The sequence below is a fragment of the Primulina eburnea genome, chromosome 3 (genome assembly GCF_022965805.1).
Source record: "Primulina eburnea isolate SZY01 chromosome 3, ASM2296580v1, whole genome shotgun sequence".
NCBI classification, from domain to species: domain Eukaryota; kingdom Viridiplantae; phylum Streptophyta; class Magnoliopsida; order Lamiales; family Gesneriaceae; genus Primulina; species Primulina eburnea.
The window spans coordinates 46,891,645-46,917,454 of record NC_133103.1 but is presented as its reverse complement, the minus strand read 5'-3'; the positions used below and the strand labels follow the sequence as shown (position 1 = coordinate 46,917,454).

At 34.4% G+C, this 25,810-nt stretch overlaps 3 protein-coding genes across 5 annotated transcripts; all 3 read right to left on the bottom strand.

Moving 5' to 3' along the window:
- Positions 1 to 6,002: 6,002 nt before the first annotated feature.
- On the bottom strand, positions 6,003 to 13,281 carry LOC140827692 (3beta-hydroxysteroid-dehydrogenase/decarboxylase-like). The gene is given in 13 exon segments (XM_073190473.1): positions 6,003 to 6,484; positions 6,623 to 6,689; positions 7,090 to 7,246; positions 7,606 to 7,780; positions 8,183 to 8,297; positions 9,493 to 9,691; positions 11,151 to 11,230; positions 11,323 to 11,439; positions 11,838 to 12,008; positions 12,099 to 12,232; positions 12,325 to 12,414; positions 12,824 to 12,860; positions 12,862 to 13,281. Coding segments are annotated over 13 exon segments (1,902 nt in total). The 5' UTR covers positions 13,267 to 13,281; the 3' UTR covers positions 6,003 to 6,329.
- A 1,006-nt stretch (positions 13,282 to 14,287) lies between these two features.
- On the bottom strand, positions 14,288 to 18,017 carry LOC140827691 (uncharacterized). 2 transcript variants are annotated; one of them, XM_073190471.1, is made up of 5 exons: positions 17,708 to 18,017; positions 16,265 to 16,407; positions 15,790 to 15,971; positions 14,929 to 15,042; positions 14,288 to 14,848 (listed from the first exon to the last, which is right to left on the bottom strand). In XM_073190471.1, the coding sequence occupies exons 1-5, from the start codon at positions 17,960 to 17,962 to the stop codon at positions 14,715 to 14,717; spliced, it is 828 nt and encodes a 275-aa protein (XP_073046572.1). In that variant the 5' UTR covers positions 17,963 to 18,017; the 3' UTR covers positions 14,288 to 14,714. The 2 variants fall into 2 exon arrangements, with proteins under 2 accessions (XP_073046572.1, XP_073046573.1); XM_073190472.1 differs by lacking the exon at positions 17,708 to 18,017 and adding an exon at positions 17,532 to 17,681.
- A 741-nt stretch (positions 18,018 to 18,758) lies between these two features.
- Positions 18,759 to 24,942, bottom strand: LOC140827690 (uncharacterized). Of its 2 annotated transcripts, none has more exons than XM_073190469.1 (9): positions 24,757 to 24,942; positions 24,494 to 24,628; positions 23,539 to 23,655; positions 23,294 to 23,422; positions 22,387 to 22,566; positions 22,101 to 22,241; positions 21,672 to 21,857; positions 21,481 to 21,552; positions 18,759 to 19,123 (listed from the first exon to the last, which is right to left on the bottom strand). In XM_073190469.1, the coding sequence occupies exons 1-9, from the start codon at positions 24,868 to 24,870 to the stop codon at positions 18,959 to 18,961; spliced, it is 1,239 nt and encodes a 412-aa protein (XP_073046570.1). In that variant the 5' UTR covers positions 24,871 to 24,942; the 3' UTR covers positions 18,759 to 18,958. The 2 variants fall into 2 exon arrangements, with proteins under 2 accessions (XP_073046570.1, XP_073046571.1); XM_073190470.1 differs by having other exon boundaries at positions 24,734 to 24,918.
- Positions 24,943 to 25,810: the final 868 nt, after the last annotated feature.

Below are 25,810 nucleotides of genomic sequence, written 5' to 3'. Positions count from 1 at the left end.
GGTCAGTTGCTGCGAACAGGAGTGAGCAAGATTTTCATTAAATCGAATTGACCAACGGATCAATTTCGAAATTGGGTTAGGTTATTTCGATAATTCGATTTTCAAATTAAAAAAATATATTATATTAGTTAATTCGGTTCGATAACAATTTTCAAATTTTGAAATCGGTTAAATGAATTAACTGATATAATAAATATTATTATTTAATAAATTTTTATTTTTTCAATTTGTATATATTTTTAATTTTAAAACCAACTCTAATTCTAAACTACTTGATTTTCTCGTTCTCACTTTTCCATTCTTCATTCTTGACTTCATCTGCCACCACCCATCTCTCATCATCGGTCGAGACGTCGCACCACCCATCTTCAAGATCTGTGCAAGCTGAAAGAAACTTGATATTTTGATGCATTCAGTGCACTCTTTCCTAGCCAATTTTTATGCTGAATCTTCTTCATGGAACTAGATTTATATGTATTTTTTTTTATGGTCGTGTTATGTTATTGTATAAAAAATATGTATTAATTATGTTCAAATAAAACTTATATATTTATGATGTGTGTGATTTTATGTTTTTATGTATTTGTGTAGATTGTAGTGTTAAAAAAAATTACATATAAAATTAAAGTTCAATCACATTTTTTTAAAAACTTTAATTCAGTCGACCGATTTTAATTCAGTTCGGTTTCATCGGTTATGAAAATTAATTCTTTCGGTTCGGATATGGCTAAATATTTCGGTTCAGTTATGGCTAATTCGGTTCGGTTGGTAACCAAACCGACCGACTGTCAAATATTTTATTCGATTGAATTTTGGCCGTATTCGAACATCTTCAAATTTTTTTCGAGTCGAATTCGAATTAATATTATTTTTTTGATATTTCACAAGCAGTTCATGAGTCTTGATATTTTATTAACATAATATAATTATATATTAAATAAATAAATTTGAGCTTTTCAAATATTTATTTTCGAGCAATAGTTCACGAACATGTTAGAATTTTTCGATCTTTGATTCGAATCGAATTCGAGCAAAAATTTTAAAATTTTCGAACTTTGAATAGAACTACTCGAACTCGAACTCGAACTTGAATAGAACAATTCGAGCCAATTCGAGCCTTCAAATTATCATATTATTAAATTCGACTCGATTCGTTTACCCATAATTTACCTTATCCTAAAATATTTACCATTGGACAATTTTTTTGCGCCATAAATTTGAATCATAACTATCAAATTTTAAAATTTGTTTGTTTGCTAGAGATTCATTTTTTTAAAAAAAAAATTGAAGAATGATTACAATTGAAAAAAAATATTTAACCAAGATCAGTTTTCAACTCTACGAATAATTAAAATAATAAATTTATATTTAAGGATTTATTCCAAAAATATTTTTAATAAATTCATTCCATATTATCAATGAAAACATTTTTCTCATAATTATTTGTATTATTTTAATGAATTTATTAATTAATTGCTTAGATTTTTCAAGTATCAAAAGACTACACTATACTCTTTTCGGTATCAATGAATTAAAGAGTTTTGAAACCTAAATGTTGATGTTCATGAAAGGGTTTTCTATCATTTCCATGTAAAAACATATGACTTCTTCGGCTCGAACCGAGAATTCCCTTAGATATAACACAAAATTGATTTTTTTTTTTCAATATTTGATCACAAATTTCTCTATGAAAAATATGAATCGGAGTTTGAAGGCGATACGACCCTATGGAAAATCCATGTATACATGTTACATCCCTTCAATACGAAATAACTCGTGTCTTCGCTTGTGTTTCATCATCCAATGTTGTATAATACAAAGACATGCAATTTTCTAGCAAGACTAAATAAGGTATCATATTTTGCATAATGTATTCCAGTGCATAACCCAAGTTCTACATATCGCCACGGTCAGGCTTATATAAAATTAACCGGGTTTAGTATGGGACTAAGCGTACAAAACGCTTTTATTATATTAAAATTTTAATCATATATAGTTAATTAAAAGATTAAATAACACATAAACATGTAATTTTAAGAATTAATTCATAACTTTTCAAGTTATCAAAAAAAGAAGTTTTAAAATCATAAATTGTGTGGAGTAAAACTTTTGTCAACTGCTAATGGATCTAGTGTTGTTTCTTGTTGCAAAAAAAAAAAAAAAAAAAAAACAGTTCAATTATTTTGACGCATCTAGATTTTTTTTGTTAACAAAATTTATATGAGTAAGTCTCTTGTGAGACAGTCTCACAAATTTTTATCTGTGAGACGGGTCAACCCTACTGATATTCACAATATAAAGTAATTCTATTAGTATACTTAATATTTTTTCATGGATGACCCAAATAAAAGATCTGTCTCACAAAATATGACCTGTGAAACCGTCTCACACAAGTTTTTGTCAATTTATATTTATAAAATATTTTTAAAAAAAAACATAAAATATTATCTAAAAAATTGTGTTTTCACGTTTTTTCATGCTTTTATAAGCTAAATATGGTCAAACCTTTTTCCTCACACTTCTTGCTTAAACCGCTCTTTCTCGCCCTTTTAGAACACTATGCATAAAACAATTACATTATAATGTACAATCACTCACATATAATTTTGAGTTATTTTTCTTTTTGTCGAAAATGAGAGTTCAAAAAAATTTGTTCTTGTGATTTAGATTGCTACTATCATCATATATAAGTTGTTGCATGCTGAAAGACAATTATCGTATTTCATAGTTATACGAACCTCGCGCGACATCGCTCGAGAGAACTCAAATCAATGTAAATTAACACGAGAGTAGTATTTTAAACTCTTATTTTGCTTAAGACTTAAAAATCAAGCAAGACGCAGAAATTAAATAATAATAAAAATCTATTTACGTAAGACATAAATAATTATATAAAAAAAAACGACTCAAACGGAAAAAATGACATCGCACCTCGACCCATCGCTGAAAATCAAAGTCATACGTTGAAGACATATTTTATATGGAAAATAATAAGTAACAATGCAATATGAGCTTAAAACAAAGTTTAGTGAAACTCATAATAATAGCCTAATAAATAAGTGCGAAAATTTGAAAAAATATATACAATTCTTAAGCCCATAAAATCAATGAGTATGTCTTTTATGAGACGGTCTCACGAATTTTTATCTGTGAGACGGGTCAACCCTACCGATATTCACAATAAAAAGTAATACTCTTAGCATAAAAAGTAATATTTTTTCATTGATGATCCAAATAAGATATCAGTCTCACAAAATACGACACTTGAGACCGTTTCACACCAGTTTTTGCCAAAATCAATTAAGCCAAATAATATTCTCAATTAAGTTGATCAATATTGATTCTTAATTTTTTTGCTTCAGTCAATCTTCGCTCGATTCTTTATGATGCCTGGAATATTGGCTACTCTTCGTCAGGATCACATCACATAATCATCGCCTATGAGGCAAATTCATCTTAAAATGATATATTTCCACTCTAAGTTTCAATTCTATATATAAGATGAAAAACGTAAATGAACAAAATTTAATAATTACTTTTATTGAAACGAAAATGTATGTATGTATGTAAGTAAGTATGGAAGATGATAATATGTTCATTTTATTAAAACTTCAAAACAAGAAGAAGAAAAAAAGGATGAAAAACAAAAAATTAAAAATATTGCATGTTCCAACTAAAGACGTCGGTCATGAGAAAAAAGCTGCAATATTTCAAGATTTTGCACTAAAGTAGGTGTCCGATGAGTTAATATGTAGCTTGAGTTTTATTGACTTTTATGTAACAAACAAAATTTATTTTAATAATTTTTTATGTTTTAAGTCATTTTGACAATTACTTTATGTGTATATCTATGTAAGCTGAATAGAAAAAACATCAAAAATATTATAATACAATGAGGTCGTACATGTCATGTCGATCACGAAACACATTTTAGTTATCGTGTATTCTAAACTTGTTCCTAGTCGATTCATCCGCCTAAAATAAGGGTAAAAACCACTCGAGCTCAAAATTAGCATGTGATGTTATACGTTATCTTTTATTGGTACAGACATGGAGATGTTCAATCACATAGATAGATACTCATATGATGAGTTATTAAACAACCCTCCATTGAGCTTCGCAAGTTGTCACCATTTATCGAGTAGATCAGTCTGCGGTTATGGTTGTACATCGTTAGTCTTTTGACTCGGGACAACATAGATGTTCTACATTCTAGTGTTGCATTTTAGCTCGTTTATCAACACCACGAGGGTCATCAAGATGCCAGGTTAAGTGTAGTTCTGACATACATAGGAGCCGATATATTGTAATCAGGGATATGCCGCTCACCTACGTGTGTGGATATTTTATATGATCTGATGAGTAAATAATGTAAGAAATATTTGGACGGAGTAAGATATGTGCTTTAGGGTAAAGTGGTTCCCTAGTTGCATATGCGACGACACTATTATTACGCAAAGGTACATGATATCGTTATCAAACTCATATGCAGCCTTCGATATACTAATGGTTGCATATTCGATTGGCAAATATTTGTTGAGACAGTATTATACGCTAACTATAACATATTGATTATTGCGGATACTATCAGTGATACCTAGGAAATCATGAGGCGATGCTACTAGACGATTTTACCATGATTCGATATATGCGATCAGACATGAGTTTTGAAGTTCTTGTGATCAAGGGGTTGATGCACAAATTATGACTAATTAGGGTAAGCCCATATAAGATATGTGTTGTCTCGAATCGCATGGGTTGTGAACTCACGACTAGTTGTATCCCTAAATCATTGATGATCGCCTTAGTATTGAATTTTGTGCTCCCTTTGAGATAGTCAAATTCAAGAAATTGAATATGGTGATTAAGTATCATGATAATCAAACATTTGTCTTGTAAATGTGTATATAAGTGAATTCTATATTTGGAATTTATGAGAGGTAGCATGATCGTTGTCTTAATTCGGAAATTGAAGAACGACGTTTGATCCATTAGATTGTTCGTATGAATTTATAACAAAAGCCAAACTTACGGAATTTGGCCCTATAAAGTCCTCGAGTTATTAAAACGTTAAAAAACTAATGGATTTCTCATGTACAAGATGGATATATACACACACACATAATGACTAGTAAAATCAAAGGAATCATGTACAAAATCATGAAGGTGTTCTTCCGTTTTAGATAAAAATTCGAATCAAACCATATTTTATTAATTTTTTGCAAAATTTCAAACCAAATCATGAGTTTCAATTTAGTTTGGATGATTAATTTTAAGTTTTGAATTTCGAAGTGAATTAGTAATGAGATATTCTAGTTTAAAAAAAGTAACAATCGACATTTAATAGAAATTATATAAATATTTTATTTTATCGTGAACTAAAATGATTATAAACGAAATATCATAAATTAAAATACTTATGATGTACCAAGGTGCAACTTATAAAAATAAATAAAAATTAAGATAGGTCGTGATTATGTTTGTTTAGTAAAAATCAGCAGTGAATAAATTCTCATTCGATTATCACGAGACCCACTAAATTAAAACACAAAATAAAAATCGAATAAATTATCTATATCTAAAGAAAATCACACAAAATTAAAAAATTTATCACATTAGTGTAATCAATTTGGCCCGAACAAATTTTTATTCAAAATTTGAACCAAAACAATTTTTTCAGTTTTAAAACGAATTCAACTCGTAATTGACTGGAAATCAATCCAAACCATCCAAATTGATTTGATTTTATAATTTGGTTCGATTTTTGAACACTCGTACGAAATCATACTGAAGGAACCTTGCCTATTTGTTGTAAAAATAGAGTGAGTCTCATGTGAGACCGTCTCACGGGTCATAATCCGTGAGACGGGTCAACCCTACCCATATTCACAACAAAAAGTAATACTCTTAACATAAAAAGTAATACTTTTTCATGGGTGACCCAAATAAGAGATCCGTCTCACAAATATGACTCGTGAGACCGTCTCACACAAGTTTTTGCCGTAAAAATATGGGTCTTCAAAAGAAAGAGTTGTCTTCCCAAGATGAGTTTACAAAATGTGAAAATTCCACTCAGATCGATTAGAATACCTGAATACAAGTAACTATATCATATGTTACAGTCACAAGAAACACAAGAAAACTCGATAACATCAGCTATTGCAGAGTTAGCCCCCAACAATGGATCCAAGCCCTTTTACCGCGTCCATGGTATATCATTCAGTTTCGTAGGAGTATCACAGGAGTAAGTTACAGAGAATTGAATGGGTGGGATTGTCATATCCAATCATCCACGGACTTTCGAAAGACCCAATCTCCGCCGAAGGCACTCAAACCGAGAAAATTGCAGTCAATGGCTTCGGCAGTTTCTTTGCAAACAAGATCATGGTTTTCTTAGTGCTGCTGAGTATTACTGTAGCCATGTCATCGATTTCCTTCTCATATTGCTCGTACGTGAAACAGAGAGTGAAAGATAGCACTAAGGCTGCAAATTATTTATTGTCCATTAGAGATCATCAAAATCAAATGCGTTCTTCTATCGTTTCCATAACTATGTTTGATTTCTCATTTATGTACAAGGAAGAAGAGAGGTAGCATCATTTTATAAAAAAAAAATTCATACCCGCACCAATTGCCACATGCAAGAAGCACGGAATGATCAATTTGCAGGCATACAGGGAAGTTGAGACCTGCAAAAAGTTGAAGCTGGTTCACTAAACACACCTAGGGCCTGAATAGATATAGGCTAAAGTCACCCAAAAGGGATTTGAGGAACTGGTAATTGTCTCACGGGCAATGCCCATCTCAAATTTATAAGCAATATAAAAGCAGATTTCAAATTTGCATCGCAAGTACTTGTACATGAGAAGCTCATCGAGATGAATACAAAAAATGATAACACACGGAAATTGTTACAGTCCAACACCACAAATAGCGACTCAAACAACAAACGATAAAAAAGCTCCACTGAGCAAGTGAGCAAGCAAATAGATTCCGGTATTCAGATATGGGACATAAAGGCTGAGGATTTAGTTTATTGGTCAATGAATACAACAATATTAAAGAGTTAAAGTTTCACCAAATGAGTACCTTTAAAAAGGTATACCAATCCGTTCCTTCAGCCAATGACTTTATAAGATGACACGTTCCATTCCACACCCATGCCAAAGCCAAAAAAAAATGTCTCATATCCACTTCTGAGATCTCAAAAAAATGAGATGGTACTTCAGGGATTTTCCACCTATATCTATAGCAAACATGTAAGCGTCCAAATAAGCAACAGAATATTTGGAAACACATAGTATTATAAAGAAATTAAAATGGAGTAAACATGATGCAACTAACTTGCTTGTATCCATATTGATATACCCAGGTTAGAATCCATTGCAAATTATTAAAACAAAGTTGAGAACTTGAAATTCCTGGCGATGTTCTGAACTTTAAGTTGCTCTTCAAATCCAATACATTTTTAGATCCTATATTTTGGCATTTGATATTCATTTTAAGAGCTACTCATTTCATATTCACATAATTTTAAATCTCTTAGTTTGCATGTTTCTAGTCAAACCCAAATCCATCCTACCCAAAAATACACTAATAGCTTACATGGTCAATGGAAGAATCTGATTCCCGCAAAGCAACACAACAATCAGCAGAAGAAGCTTAGCACTTGACGAGATGAAGGTTCTCCCAGAAAAGAAAAACCATTGATACAGCAAAACCAGAAACAGGAAACAGCAAAATGTCTTTTTTTCATCTCTCCATAGCAAAATATCAGCAACTGCAGTACGATAATATGATGTAATCGTCAGGTGAAAACAGAAAGCTAAACATCATTATCGTCAACATATCATACACACACACACACATAGAGAGGTAGAGATAGGTAGCGAACTTGTAGCATTAAGATAATTATTAAGTGCATCTAATAGACACATAGATATGCCTTTTAGTGCTAAACCATTGCATATTTACTATTTAAAGGATAGTGACAGTCCATCAGTTTAATATCAATACCAAAGATAAACGAATTGATGTCATCAATCCTTAGAGTGTTTGTTCCTAGCAAAATTAAGTTGCAGAACGCCACAATGCAATCACGCAAAAAGAACAGCCATTTTTCAATCATGAGGTTCAGGCTACAGAGTAAGATGATAATTTGACATCATCCAAACAGATTTACCTTTTCCACCTCCCAACAATTTATCCACTTTTGACTGCTCATCAGAGTATATATGCACGAAAGGTGAGTCTCTAGATGAGTGTGGTGATGAATCCACAGTTAATGATATGCCCTCCTGTGTCAAAAATTTCCATATCTAGCTGTTGAATCGTGACTGGCATCCATCGGAAGTTTATTAATTCAATGAAAAAGAACAAGTTAATCTACATGCCAAAACCTCCATCTTATTACATGTATCTAGCATGTAAACCAACTCAGATTTTGCAAATGAAAGAATACGAATTAAAAGAGAAACAGAGAAACCACAATGTGATGTGACGTAGAATTAGATTTTCTATAGCTGCTGATTGGTACATCTTCCATATTTGGGGATGCAACGCCCTCAGAACATATTGGAAAGTACTAGAATCAATTAAAGAGCCAATAGGAAAACAATTTGAAAATACTTTGATCCAAGTAGTTTAAACCTAGGATAGATCAGTTCACAAAACATAAAACCAAAAATAAACATGTGATCATCTTGTTTAAATACAATGGTGATATACTCATCGTCCTCGTTTTAAGTGGAAATAAATGTTTCAAATAGGAAGAAAAAAGAGAATAGGTGATGCTGAGTGTTTTCGTGCAGAGCTGTTAGTTGCTGGTGATAAAGGTGGCAGTGTTAGCTGAATATATGAAAATAGTTGATATGAAATTGCAAGTTTCTTTGTAAAGCAATCGACAAATAAAATTCAACTCGTCCTTTAATTAGGCCCATCACTAGGTCAACTTCAGTTTGAATACTCCCATCAAACTAGTAAGCTTGATTCACCGGTATCAAATATATATTTTTATCCTTCTCACATTTCTCCTTTTCCCAAGCTTAACTTAAAGAATTCTTATGCCAATTCTGACTGAAATTATATCAAGAAGAACATCAGATACGATGGGCGACCTTGCCAATAAAGTCATAGCAGTAGGCAGTAAGCGCCAACCATCTAAAGGCCTATGGAGTTACTGTTCGTCTTTGGGGAATTTATAAATATGTCAAAAGGCAAACCCAATTGAAACTGTTCACAGGTGGACTTTTGTTTAAGCAAGTACAAGTTCCTGTAATTCGTAGTTTAGATCGAAATGACAATAAGCCAAATTTCACTGTTTCTCCATTTAGCAATTCAACACAGTTCTATGCCAAACCTCTAACAAAGCCAAGCTAGAGCCTCACCTTAGCTCATATTAAGAAGAGAGTTAGTGGAAGACATTGTTCTCTGCTAATGAACAAAAAAAAATTAATAAGAAAAAAAATTATGGCTTAAAATTGAAAAACTTACTTCCATGGAAACAATAGGAGAGTACTGCAGATAATTATTAGCTGCAGAACAACTAAATGTCCTCGTGCATAAAGCTAAAGCAGCAACATTGTAAACAGAGACAGCTGAATCAACCTTCCGGGAGTCGGATTTCGCATGCGACAATTTTGCAAGTAAAATAATACAACGAACCACCCAAGAAGGAAGACAGATAACAGGCCTGCCACAGGTGTGAACAAATTTCTGTTTAAAAAACATAACAATTGTCGCACCAGCGCAACTTGCATAAAATCCAATTAGAAATACTAAACGGCACACTCTTGTCTGTACAGACTAAAAATGAAAAACGAGTATAAAATAAAACCATTAGCTGACCATAGCAGCCGTAAATGAATATCACCATAAAAAAAAACCCAACAGCTCCAATCTCCCGAGTGTGGAGAGTGGGACAACATTTAAAAAATAAATCCGCATAGTTCATCAGGGACAAATAGATGTGAATTGAAAACCAAAGGGAACTATAAATGGTTTCTCTTCTTTAAAAGTTTGATGACGTAGAGCTTATGATATTTTCTCGTCATTGGTTCATTTTTATAAACAATATTGTTATAGAGGGATTCTATGGAGAAAGTTCCTCTACAGGACACCAGCACTGAGTCATTGCAAGCACAAAGGACCTCATGAGCCCTCATTACTGATTCTGTTATGCATGGAAAGTCTCCTGCACAGTCCACTGTCATGAGAATTTGACTTCTCGTTAAGATCCACTGGTTTATTATGATGTTTTGGTGTTTTTTACTTGCCTTCTCCCTGCACTTTCGTGGCTAGGAAATACCTTTCTACCCATTGAAGGTTATGAAACTTTTAATATTATATGCCAGAAAAAGTGTCTGGGTCAAACAATCTCTTCTAGAAAATTATTGCAAGGACGCGAAATCTCATGCAATTTGACAGATGGCAATTAAGACCATTTGGATCAATAGAAATGAATTTGGGAAGCAATGTGACCTTTACTACATTAACTAGGTTAATAGGGAGTGATAACGCCATACAACCTAGGACAAACCGACAAAGATATAATTTTTCTTTAGTTGTCAGGCCTGACCAAATATGCTGCATAAATTGGACAAAGCAGCAAAGACTTCCAGAGTAAACCATATCAAGGGCACACTTTCAGCAGCATAGGAAAAGAAAGTCTTTCAAGAACATGAAAAAATGTAAGAGCAGATGAGTTGAAATATGAAGAAACAACTCGTTTCAATTTAATGCAGAATTTAGTTGAGATATTAAACAAATGGCAGGTCTCTGGTCCCTGATGACTGCAAGTTGTTCAAGACAAAGTGTAATAGGCACAGAATTAATTATTATAGAGTTATAATTCACTTTCTCATATTGAACAGTTGATTTGCCATAAATCCGGACAAAGATCCTGCTTTTTTACGCCAACTCCTAATATAGCTACTTTAATCAGCAAGCAGTTTGCTCATACTCTATTAGTCCGCTATATAACACATATGAACTAAGACAAATTTGTTTTCATTAATTATATCCAGTGTAAAAGATTAAAATTTTGCAAGCACAATTAAGACAAACCAGAACTTATATCATAAATGGAGATGCACATTCATTGCAAGAAAAAACTACTTTCCAAGAAACCAATAAAAAAGGGGTATGAATACCTCTCATAGCCTAAGCCTTCCAACACAAGAGCCGCGAATTCCCAAAACTTCATTGGCTCCATATTAGTTATGAAAAAGACCTGCAAAATTCCAGCCCGTGATATCCTTCCACCACTCATAAAAGTAACAGAGTAACAGACAGCTCAAAGAGCAACTAAATACTTTTCAATACCTTTCCACACACTGAAACCATCCGAGAACTGAGAGATTCTTCAGCACAGATATGAGCATGGGCAACATTATCCACATACGTGAAATCTGAGAGATTGTAACCACTTCCTATAATAAACTGAGATGGGAAAAGCCCATTACTTATTCACAAAAAATTTTTTTTTTTATAAGAAACTAATATATATTGATAATATTTAGTCAAAGATTACAATAGGAAGTGGACAAGCCATCCACATTAAACCACTAATTAAAAAAGATGAAAGCTTCATCTTCAATAATGTACCTGAATTGCTAAATCAATCATGAATCTAAAAAATGAATGGTTTTTTTTTATTTCATTAGAGAAAAATAAGCAGGTAGTACAGATGCAATGTCCACTCGACAGCATAGAAAAGACTTATCAATAAAAATTATCGAAAATATACATGTGACATCCACCAAAATGAGCAAAGAAATAGAATTTCTGAAACTGCAGCAACTTTTATGCAAACATTAAATAGCGAGAAGCTTTGAAACCTTAGCCCAGCTGGACTGTGCCATCCTCACTAGAGATGGTATGAGGTGTTTTTCTCCGGGTCCAAATACATTGCAAGGACGAAGTACACACGTTAAAAGGCCATCGATATCATTAGCAAACAAAATCAGAGATTCGCATTGAGCTTTAAGGTCAGTGACCAAATCCTTGAACTGCATCATAACAGTAGAGAGAAGAGAGAGTTACAAATGATTGACAAAGAGAGAAAAGGTCACCTTTAAGCTTCAAAGTTAAGGACATACTTGGTCAGGTTGAGGTATGGATTCATTTCCATTTCTTATATCTCGTGAACCGTGAAAAACTACGTCAGCAGAACTGTTATATATTAGATGTTTTACTTTACATTCTCGACAAGCCTCAATAATATTTTTTGTACCTAGGAGACGAGGAAATAAAGACATTATCATGGGATGAAATGCTATGGCACATCATTTCAACATATTTTCTCACCAAACAGCGAAAAATTACCCTGAACAATGATTGCATAGCAAGCATGAAAATAATCGGGGAATGAATCCACGTGATCAGTATAAAATACAACCGATGCACCTTCAATAGCTGCAAATGAAGAAAAGAAAATTACCGGAACAAAGATTTCAGTGTCGCAGAAGACAAAGAAATATAAATAATCAGATAAAACAGGTGAAGTTGTAGACAAGGTCCCAGACATATGCATACAGAAATCTGAAAAATCAAAATTCTATTACGCACAACAAAATCTTGAACTCAAGGGCTACCACTCAAACAATCTTTAACGTGGGACTGCTAAGCATTCTAAGACTCTGGTGGTGTGCATGCTCCTTAACACAGGAGGCCACATTATCAAGAGAATGACCTGACGAAGAACTCTCAAACTAGAGTTACGATTCACCGATCACAGTGAATGGTAACATCAATGGACACTGAAAATCGTACTGATCAACAGAATCATGAAAAATAAATACATTCTCGCGCATCGAACAAATACCTTGTATAATCTGGGCTTTCTTGCACACGTCGACGTAGGAAATAAGAGGCGCGACCGCAGGAGAATGCGTGGGCGAGCAGCGACTCAGAAGGGAGGAGCTGAGGATTCTCAGTCGAACCAACAACTCGCACGGACCAGTTTCCAAGCTTCAACAACCTTTCCACAAGTGCACGCCCGATGAAACCCCTCCCCCCCAACACCACGCACGTTTTCAACCCTCTCTCGAAATCATCGCCCCCGATTTCCTTCTCCATTTCCCGAAATCGCCAAATTTGCAACGAAATTGAATTGGAGGAAGAACAATGACAGGGAACGTGAGGAGTGGCGCGGAAATCGAGAGGGGTTTTAGGGGTGGGTGGATTCGGTGTGGGAGGCCCCACAGGAATCAGGTGCCGGATCCACTTATTGCACTTTACACGCCCGCAAAAACCTGATTTGACCATTTTATCCCTCCCAAGTCCCGACTTTCTTCATACAACTCACTTAAACAATTATTCTCAAAAGTCGAAGTTCAGACTTCTTCTATGACTTAAAAAAGTTTGATTTGTGTTCATTTTAGCAATGTTTTGTCCGAGATAAACATGTCTTGTGATACTCATAAGAAATTTAGGGTCTGATTCCAGCAACTATCACCAGTCCAAACACAAGTTTCAAAATTACCTCGAACCTGAAATCACGAATAAGACCGTTAGAAAGGGCTCCAGAAGGGTGTCCTAGCATAGCCTCTTCGACGTTCAAGTCAGAGACTAAGGATATAAGTGACGAGCAGCTAAGGGTGCTGCTGAAAAACAATATATTGAATGAAAAATTAGACACTCAAACCTCGTATTTATAGGATAGTACATTGACATGTTATGAGCCTTCTACCTTGGTTGGGGAGAGGCCAGGGATAGTACATGGGCATGTTATGAGCCTTCTACCTTGGTTGGGGAAGGGTCAGGGGTCAAAGTCTGGTTTGGACCTGATCTTAATTGGTTCATCCATGAGGTAACATCTTGGATTCACGTTCAAGTCTCGTTAATAATGTAGACAGTTATATTATATTTTTGTAGTCTGAAACAATCTCGTGATTGTATTTTGAAAAAATATTTGAAGTCTTATCATCTTAACTATATATATAGTCGTAATTTTGAAGTCATTTTGGACGTAATAGTCTTCAAGATTGGATTACACAAATCAAACATGGATTACCGAATTATCAAATTAATTACTTGGTGAGTAGGTTGGATATAATCCATCATCACACACATTACTTTTCAACCAAAAGTTGATCTGATTTTACCTGCTTCGAAGTCACTCATAAATACTTTTGCATATTCTTTATCCCTACATATTTTTGTAGTTTATCAAGCCATCCCCAAATAGAAAGTAGAAACTTTTAGATTTTTGTAACCCAATTTTTCTGATGATTCATAAATTATTCCATGGAGAAGCAAGTCAATTATAAAATAATATAAATAAATCTTGTACAAAAACTCATGTGACACGGTCTCGCATATCAATTTTGTCATACAGATATTCGATGTGGGTTCTTATGCCAAAAGTATTATTTTTTTATTATAAAAATGGACAACATTGACTCATCTTACGAATAAAGATCCGTGAGACCATCTCACAAAAGACCTACTCTAAATCTTGACCAGATGAAAATAGAATATGATACGTTCGTATCCTATTTGGAGATCATTCGGGGGAGGAGCGGAGATATGGGAGAGAGGAACAACATCGAATTGAGAAGGATGATTCGATATATTTACGATCATGAAACTTGAATTTTATCACAATTTGGATACGAAAATTCAATTTCTTTAGTTTGAGGGAAAGCGACAGCACCTTCTTAGTACACCCCCGTCTCTACATAAAAGCCAAATGTATCGAACTTGCTCGTCTGTTATTTCTGTTTCTTCGTCAAAACATACATCACGACGCGTGGACTGCTGTAATCCGGATGCCACTGTTCTTGGTCTATACGGCCAACGATAAAATCTTTAGTCGCTGCTTCTAAGAAATATTCGAGAATAGCATCTGTTACATGAGTTGCAAGCAAGCATAAGAATTTGTGTAAAAGCACTTGGATTGGAAAGGCCAAGAAAATAATCAAATACCGTTTCGAAGTTCGCCAGCCAAAATTATAGTAGTTTGTCTCCCACAAAGTTCTACGAGTGTTTCCATCAAATCCAATACTGCTTCCTCACCGTATACTACATCTGAGCCAAGCACTGCAACATTTATTCCACATTAGTACGATGTATTTCGAGAAAATAAGGGGTAGATAAGTTGGATGGAAAATAAATCAATGTGGCTCGATGTATTTCAGATTATTGAATGGGACCACAGCTAAAATCTGTTCGAAAGTATTTCGACCCAATTTGAACCAAAATTACTTTTTTCAATACATAGACCAACTTGTTGCCCAAGTCCATGATCTTAACATGGTATCATATATCAGACTCGCCGTTATGTGGTGGACTGTCATATAGGCTACTCAATAATGTCTGGTAAACTTTACGTTCCAATTGTTCATTCATGAGCTTGAGGGGCTGAATTAAATTCTTGAGAGTTGTGTATATAGACTTGTCCAATCACCCCCTTTGAACTATATTTTGGATGGAGTTAGGCTCAAGTCCATAATCTTAACACCAATTTCAAGCATTAATATATATATTAACCATTTCTAAACAAATATAAAACATGAGCCATCAGGCTTCAACTTTCAACCAACATAACAAATATAATATAAAGATTAAAAATAACGAATCCAAAAATATTTATAAGCTTTGGGATGACTTGTAAATTTCAAGCTCAACCTCAAACACGAAGATATAAATTGTAATGGGGTCACTAACATCCTTCTTAGACCTTGAATAAGAATCTATAACTGGTATTTGTTTCACTTAGGCCCCCTGTGAAAATGTTTTTTCGAAAAAATTATTGCAGAAGTCAAAGTTTCATGCCCTACTCGTTACCATAATCAGGGCAAGGGTGTGTCAGGTCTGAGTCCAGGTTGTCTCCCCATGTAAGTTCTTCCACCTTCGCAGTCCCTCGCACATCACCATATAGATTGGTTTCAACATTATTTTTTAATAATTTCAGCCGATCAGGCAGATCAGTCAGAACCACTCGGGCACCCAGTAAAGCTGCAATGCAACTGAAAGATGTGTGTGAGAAAATTTCCGTTCATTTCAAGAACAATAAATTACAATTGCCTCAACATATATACAAGTCAACACTCCAACAAAAAATAGAGAATAGGTGCTCAATTTTGCGTCGTTCTAGAAATGTGAAGTGCAACTAATATAAAGTTCAAGGGTGGAAAGTTTATTATCCAAAAAACAACCCAGACAAAAGATCGGTATGGGAACATGGAGCATGCTCAAAACTCTAAACACACTAGCTTACACAAACAAGAAAAACAGTTAAACAACAACTGACATCAGTTACCCAACAAATCCACAGCCTGAGCCCAGCTCAATGACTTTCTTGTCCTGAAGAATGATGGTCTTGGACTCCACAGAATGCTCTAAAAATTTTCCTAGAACTATGCCGCTATCCCACATCACTGCACCAGTAACTCCAGGAGTTCCCTGTATTTCAAAAGAACACCGTAGTTAGATTGCTGACTGAGAGAATTTGTGACTACAGAACAGATGACGACAAATTTTGGCCGGTATTGATAAGATAATTTAACGGCACAACTCTTGAATTCAATTTATAGTTAGTACCCGAATCATATAGCGATGAAGTTATGAACTATGGAGCTCCACAGAGGGCAATAATAATTTATAATCCAAATCCATTTTCAACAGTATGTGTAAGTAGTTTGACCATGCGATAAAAGTTCTAATACATTAGGGATTTGAAAGGAGGGATTTGAATGACGAATTTGAAACGACACTCATCTTGGGTGGATTTGAAATGATATCTATCTTGGATGGATTTGAAATCCATTATAATCACCATTATATTTACACAAGTTAAGATGAGGTGGATTTAAAATTTATCCAACATAAATTCATCCAAGCACCCAAAAGGATTTGAATTCATAGCTTCAAACCATCTTCCGTCCAAGCGCAACCTTAATCAAATGGATTTTAAGGTTTTAACTGGACGGGGGATTCGATTTGCGGAGGGAATCCAGGGATTTGAAGCTATGGATTTAAATCGATTTGATTGTTTGGATGAATTTATATAGGATTAATTTCAATTGCACCCCACAGTTAACTTATGTAAATGCAACGGTGATTATGATAACGTTGTGTTTGGATGGATGGATTTGAAGCTAAGGATTTCCAATCTATAATAATAAATGCATTGTTTTGTTTGGACAAATTCCCTTGACAATGAATAGTCATTTATGAGATATTGTGCTATATTTCGAATTTATCCAAACATTTAGTAATTCCAAATCTTCCCATCAAATACTTCCTCAAATTTGAATCCTTCAATCCAAAACGCAACCTAAGAGTTGTAAATTGGATTATGTGAACAAAAGCAAACAGTGAAAATTGTTTTCCTCCGGCATCTCCCCGAAAAATGCATGATACAATAAAAGACACAAGTATCTAATAGTGTTTCATAAATATTCGAACATAAGCATTTCTTGAATCATGACTGACTAAGTGGTGAACAAAATGGCAATGGCAAATCCAAGAAAAACTTGTGCTAATCTGGGGACAGAAAAAATTACAACCAATGCAGCAAAACGTACAACAAAGGTCATCTCCCCGAAATGAATCGGTATTCATAACCTCAAATGCTGTTAAAGAAAAGCATTCAACCAGTTACACAATATTTAAGCAATGGTGACACACAGCAGCTCAACAAACAAAGAAGGAAGAAACAATAAACTGGAACAAATGAATTTCAAAAAAAAGTTGCAGGAACCAGAGAAGAAGGGGACTGGTGGATAGAGAGCGAGCGGCCACAGGCATCGATCCGGAGCTGAAGAGATGACTGTTTGACGAAAGCGTTGTGCTTGGAGAAAAGTGGCTGTTGAATTCCCCACAGAAGCATGATTTCTTCCGCGGCGGCTGATGGCTCATCAGATTCTATACCACCGCCATTAATCAGCTTCACTTTCCCGAGATATGAGCCGAGCCCAGCCACTACGTTATCGGCCTCCTCCTCCTCCTCCTCCATAGCCAATACTGGGTTTTCTTCGCTAGCTGCACCGGAGGACCCCAATATTCTGCCTAAAAAAAAAAACAGGAAAAAAAAAACAATTTTTCGGGACCCACTATAGTGCTACTGCACCTATATTTTAATTTAGAACAGATATATCGTGAGACTGTCTCATTAATCTTTTATCCGTGAAACACATCAATTCTGTTGATATCCATAATAAAAAGTAATAATTTTAGCATAAAAAATAATATTTTTCATTAATGATCCAAATAAAATATCAATCTCACAAAATACGATTCGTAAGATGATCTCATACAAATTTTTGCATTTAATTTATGTCTCCTAATTATTTTAAAAATAATTGTTAAAATTTGATAGGCTAATTGGCAGCTTAAAACAATGTCAAGAAACAGTAAAAATAAAATAGAGAGTGATAGCAATTAGGTTAATTTATGTGTCAAATACAAATTTTTAGACTCCGATGTTTTAAGCTTGAATTTTTGAAAAGTGAAAGATTTATTAACATATTAATTTAAATCATGATAGTTTTATGCCTCTTTTGCAAGTTAGAGGGACGATAGTTACATATTACCCCAATTTGTAAGAATACATCAAGGCAAAGAAAACACTTGTTTGGTTTAACAATTTCTATTGAAATATCATAGAGAATAATTTAAAGAAAAAATAATTAAAATAGTGAGAATTTTCACCAAATTATTGACGTGTGGATAATTAATATTGATTGAAAATGTAGCTCAGAGAAAGCATTGATCGAAAAAATATGAAACCATCATTTTCATGCACTGGATTAACTAATTTAAGTTTAAACGAAAGAGGTGAGATCTCTTAATTTGAAGATATTCAAAATGAACTTGTGAGGACAAAATCAAAAGGTTGGTCTAAAACGTTGGACTTGCGCTTTAAATTTCCAATATTTGAGCAAAGCACAACCACTCCCCTTTCTAGGCTGCGTCCACTATTAGATGACCACATTTGATGTGTTGCCTTGTGTCAAATCCTTGTTTCGGTTCGTTGAGCAAACGACAATCTTTCATCAAGAAGAACAGAGGCAGCATGGATATTGTTTATTCTATTCTTCCTCAGAGAATTTGGGTCTACTCCTACTTTATGAGCTGCAACAACTCCTATGGCCTCCCAGTAATTCGACACCTTCACCTGCAGTTAGAAAAATATGTACCTGATAAGTTCATAATTTACAAGTATTTGCTGCCACATTCATGTTTCAATCGTAACATCGTATCTTTGTTTTGTTTACAATAACTGGTCTATGAGATAATAAGGAGAACCATGGAAAGAACTGGTTTTAGGATACATGAAAACTAGGATTCGGAAATTTGCCAATCTACCATTTGTTAGTATATTAGACATAACCCTCCATTTACATACTAATGTCATTCTTCAAGCAAGAGAAAGCTAGTAACCGAGGCTTCAAACCATACCATCGAATTGAAATATAAGCTGTTACTAGAATATACGCATTAAAATTATGCATTAGTGACGCCATTTTTATCCTTAATTAAATATTCCAAGCCATCTTCAATGATCACATACCAAAAGAAAGAACTAATAAGGTTAACCAACCTCTTCTTCGTGTCAATTTGTAAGAAGAAATCGTTTGGTCAGGTTCATCTATATACACATAAAAGTATGGATTTCCTCGAATATTTGTTCTCATTGCAAAAGGACAAAATTGTACACATAATTATTTCTATCATTGTATTATAATGTTATTACTACAATACAATCGCAAGAGATTTGCTATCCGATCTCTGGAACAATCTCATGTTCCTAAATTGCAGATGTTCTTCATTATAATACTATTATAACATAATAATCACTAGATGTTTTTATCTTAGGCCCATTGAGTTGTTTTGCGTTCTTAATTTTATTATATACTTATTGTGATATCATTGGAAGAGATTTTTTATCAAATGGCTCCGGAGTTGTCCTATGTTTATAATTAGGGGAAACTCCATAAAAATCCCCAAACCCTATTTCCAATTACACGTCAGTCCTCATGTCAGAGTTCTCAGTTAAAAATGTCTTGTTTGGAAGAATTTTTAAGAGAAGGAAAACCGAAGATGAACAGGGCTAAGCGATCTGCCGCTCGAAATATTTGATCTTAGGTGCATTTTCCTCTGGAATATTATTGTTTGGGTAGAAAAGAAATGAAATGGAGGAAAAATTAATCAAAATATTTTCCTCCCAAAAGTGGAAGGAAACTCAACTTTACTTCTTTAATCAAAATATTTTCCTTCCACTTCTTTCCCTCCTAAACAAAAAACATGTATTTCCTTTCTATCTTTTTTCTTCAACTCTCGAACAAAAAAAATATATCATTTCTCTTCTCTACTTCTCTTTTTTCTTGTCTTTTCACTTTCTTTTCCCTCCCAACTCCCAAACCAAGACTTAGGCCCCCCTAGTTTTGAAATGTTTTTTTAATTCAGTCCCTAATCACACAAACCTCCTTGTTTCTCGATTTCTCATATTCCCCAAAATCTCAACTTCGTAACTTTCCCTAAAATCTCCTGCTGACACCCGAAATCCTTTCTTGCACTTGTTTTTCCCCTTAAAATCAACTGAAATTTTACCACCCTAAATATCCAACCAACACCCGAAATTGTTTCCTGTTCTTTTCGTTTTCCCCCATAAAACATCTTATAATTCACCAACATTTGGCCTAAATTTCAGCAGCCTGTCAGCTACCCCACAGCCGGTCTGTGGCAGCCTCAAAACCATCATCTTCGACTGATAATTTTTTATATTTTCCCAAAAATTTCTTAGTGTTCTGGATTCCAACAGCATGGTAAGTGTGTTCCGATTTCTCATTACGGCAAGAGTTTGGGAGCGGGAAGTTCGAATGTCATCTTTTCGGTAGCTGTCACTACAAGAGCAGACTATATATGATTTCAATGAATAATCACATGAGTTCATGGAGCTTTTCACCCTATTGAGAAAAAGTGAGGATAGTAGGCCTAATTTAAATCGTTGCTATACCAAGCTCCTCATGAGAGTTATTTCCAAACTTGAACGATGATGTATACTATATGCTTCATCTCCACACATGTATGAAGCTGACAATCACCGATACAAGGGGGTGAGGAAAAACAATCCACCTAGAGGCAGTAGACATTAAGTTAATGCAGTTCTAAAATTTTGTATGGTGATTATTATTTTTTAAATAATAATGTTTTGTTTCATCTAATACTAAAGTTTATAAGAGCAGTACTGAATAAAACTAGATTTATACTAAATGGTCAATGAAATATTCCTACAAAACTAGTCACATGTAATGGAGGTGCATCTTAGTGTTGATGATGAAAGTACTCCACCAATACCCATTTCTTATTAATCTCACTTTGTGAAATAATTAGCCCAAGTTTCTAGAAGTGCTCTACCATATATGTTTAAGCAAGCACATGCTATCGAGATTGTGCAAGGAAACCAAGCAGATTGTAGAAAAAACCGAAGTAAAGAGGAGGTTTTAGTTTGGAGGTATTTTATGAAAATACCGCAGGAATCCCAAGTTTATCCGGTGTATCACTGAGAACTGTTTCATTCTCTCCAACAGCAATTAAAAGTGGCTGCAAAAATCAATAGTTGTTACAGACATTAGAACTTCTCCATTTTGAGGTTTGACAAACCGTACATTCGGCTTAAATCACAAAAATTGGTTCTGAAATAGATGGATGTCGGCATATACCCTGTTTGTTTTGCTATTAGCAAATGCAAGAGCAGCAGCTCCTCCCCAAGCATCAATTGGTAGAATCACACTATCAACATCACTAGCAACTAGACAGTCCTTTTCCAAAGATTCAGAGCTGCGGACTAAGTATTGAGGTGCATTACTAAGTCCAGCAAGCACACATGGCAAGAATGTGTATCCTATCTGTCAAATGAACATGTGATATAGACATGATTTAGAGTAAAACCTGCTCCCAAGAATAATTTATACAAATTAAATAAAGGAAAAGCTATCTGCAAAACCAGAACACGTGATGCACGCATACTACCATTAGAGCCGATTATTGCTTCTATCTTCCATTTTGAGAATACAGTGTACAAAATCCTGGTGAAGTTTCGTAAATGGTGTAATTTCAGGATACCAAGATAAAGAATAAATATATTTCACCTCCTCAGCAGCTGCTTTAGGGCATAAAGAAGGGCTCAATGGAAAAGGTAATAATGCAGGAGCATGGGCACATGGAATTCCAAAATTCTTCACCACTAGGTGGCTTATCACTGCCTCCAAACCTGCCAAAAGATCAATTCCCTGTAGTTGAAAAGGAATGAATTAGAATGATATATGGAATTTAGACTCCTGTCCTAAGTCTTTCATATTGTTTAGAACCGGTAGACGTGAACCACAACAAACTTGTCAACAAAGAAAATTGCATGGCTTATCAAATAACGCATACCAACCCTTGCCGATAACCGTTCACGTCATCACCGATATCATCATCTGGGAAGCGTGCCACAACCGCGACTGCATTCACCCGAGATCTCTCTACTAATGTACTTACAGCCCTTAATAATGAATCGGGATGCTGTATCTTCCCAGTAGATTGTCCACTTGTTGGGTCAACCCACTTTTCCACCTAGTTATACAAAGAAATTTTTTCAAAAACTCTCTAAACAATACTACTTAAACTTCCTTCATGAATTGCAAATATACTCTTTTCTAAGAAATATTCATTTCCCAAAATCCACAGTTAACATATAGAATGCCACATTGTCATGTCAATAACTACCATTGTATAAATAACTTCGAATGTAAGATTTCAACCAATCACTGTGCATATGAAGGAAAACCTGCCACCCATTTACTGTGTTATATGACTTTTTTTCTTTTATCATAGCTTTGTTCACATGTGAATTGCAAAAGTTTCAACTCCATCTCCTCGCTATTTAATCTAAATTAATTATGTGAAACACTTTTACATCAGGACCATTTTTTATTTTTTTTTGTGTGAAATTTTCCCATATAATTGGACATGAAGTACTTCCAAATGAATGAATTTTATCAATGTCGTAAAAAAAGAGTACCAGGGCTTTGGTTACAATTTTTTAGACATTTTTAATCAGAATAATGGAAGTGTTTGTTTCATTCTCTGCCAGTATTTGCCAATAAGACATCTGTTGCTGCTGAAAATCATCATTTGGCTTTTGTTTTCCTTAAAAAATCGGCTTGTGTATTCCACTTAACATCTACAGCATACCAAGATGATTCTAGTTACTGCCTTTCGATGATATATTATATTATGAATCAAACATATCATCGATCCCTGAAATATGTGGGTAAGAGGTGACATATGAATCATTTACCTGTAGAGCAGTGTCTGTTACTGTATAATCTATGATAGGCAAACCAAGAGAAGCCCTTGTTGCATCCACAACTTGTAAATGACGAATGCGAAGGTCTCCCTCTATTCCAGCATCAAGAACAAGCCCCACCTGACCCAAGTTAAAAGTATAGAGTATGGTCATGGTCAATCATTAAAGAAAAAAAATATGGGCAGCCATAAAACAGAGACAACTGATGTAAGGATCCACCAGGTGGTGAAGCATACCTTATTCTGGTGAACCGGCTGCAGTGCCCAAATGCCTTCAGCGAATCTATCTAAAGCATAACCCTCAACATATAACACATTTGGCATTGGCCAATAAAGCATTGCAGCATTTAGAACCTGTATGGATTTTTAATGTAAAAGACAAGTGACACCTTTATGCACTCAATTAAATAAGCACTCGGTATGAAAAATGAAAAGCAGTCACAATAAACCCTATTGATGCAGAGCATCTGAGCTTTCAGATTAGTATAATGATTACAGCATAAATTGATTTGGTACAACATGACCCCCTTCCTTTGCATAGGCAACAGGTTATTCTTGCACCTCCAGGAATTCATTAGTTCTATGACTATCACAGTAACTCTTTAAAATAATTGTGTTGCCAATTAATTATAAACACTCGTATAGATGAGGATCATCATCTAATGTGTTTGCAGATGCATTTTGGTCTTATTGTTTTGTTTTCTAGCTAACTTATCATCAATCATATCCCCTACAAAACTCTTTTCCAATCTTGTAAAAATTCTTTTGTGTCTTAAGAAAAGCCAGCTGTTATTCATTTTATGGGAAATTATGACGGCAATTAAAAGCATAACGAGTAGGTTTTCATCCAAGGAAAGCTTTCCAGCAGCGTGCTCTGTTAATAAAGTTCCATCTGATTTCTATCTCTTTGTTTAGCATTGTCCAATAAACCGGACACAGTACAAGCATTGTGAAGAGGCCGTCAAATAAAATGAGCTTCTGGGTGCTAACAAACAATATTTAGCGCCAAATTCAAAAAATCCCCACACTTTTCCACTTAACTGTTCCCAGACAGTTACACTCTTACATTCTCACAGGTTTTGGTAAAATCTCCACGTTACTCTAATTCCCAAAACTGAAAACACAACAAAGATAAGAGAAAAATTCATAAAAAGTAAATCAGAACGAAACTTTTCCCAACGAAGAAGCATACATTAGGATGACATATGAGACAATCGACAACATTGGCCAGAGTGCGAGCCACCGGCAAGGCATCCCCTGCATAACCACCAATTGCAGCTCCTACTCCGGTCGGTACTATCATCACACTAGTGTACGGCCTCTTATGCTGCTCAAAATACATACAAACACTTTTAACGAAAGCAAAACGCATAGAACTGATGCTTGCACCTGCGTTATAGATAATACTAAACACAAACACAAACAATCGTACTAAAATTTCTTCGTATAACTGGCCTTGCTCGAGAGGTGGAAACTGGAACATGATACGACTGACCGGACGGCAGGCTTCCGGACTGATCCTTGGCCGACGGCGGAGCGAAATGAACGGCACGGGATAAGGCTCGCCATTCCACCAGCTCTGTCCCTTCCCGAACCAGCAGCTGCCAAATCCCAAACCTTTGCTGTGAAAATATAAACGAAACAACATTTAAATATGCTCTTTATCGAAAAAAAATAAAACAATTACTAAATCAAATATTCTTCAATCTCTAAACTCAACTAGAAAAATACTGTTCTTAAAATATTTAATAATATTTTATTTAAAACAGATATTTTATTCCATAAATTATTTATTCATAAATTGATTAAGTATAAGAATATCTTGCACTTTGAATTATAGGATTGATAGGAGCCGTTTATTGTGTCATTTTTAACACCTTATTACATGACTCTATTACGTTGAGCCTCCATTTCACTCGTTTTCATTCCTCACGGGTGGTGGTTGATTTGCAAGAGAAATAGCCAAAATGATGGAGTTAAGGTAAAGAACTTAATTCTGGACAGAACATGTCATGCTAGGGCGGTGTTTTTCGACCGCCCCAACGAGAATGCATGATTTCTTCTTCAGAAGCTGGAGCTTAATTCAAACAACTTAACATGATGTCGCCTCAACCATTTTATACTAATTTATTAGATTTTTTTATTTTTCAAAATAATTTTCATATGTTTTCTTCCATGATTGATAAAATGAATTAATGAGTTTATGTGAGAAAGAAATTAGTTTTTCTACTTTTTTTTTTTGTTTGTAAAAGAAAAAAAAAAAAATATATATATATATATATATATATATATATATATATATATATATATATATATATTGTTATTTTAGAAGGGTATTTAAAACAATTATTTTATTCCATAAATTATTTATTCATAAATTGATTAAATATAAGAAAATCTTTCACTTTAAATTATAGGATTGATAGGAGCCGTTTTTTATGTTTTATTGTGTCGTTTTTAGCACGTTATTGCATGAGTCTATTACGTTGTGTTTGCATTTTACTCATTT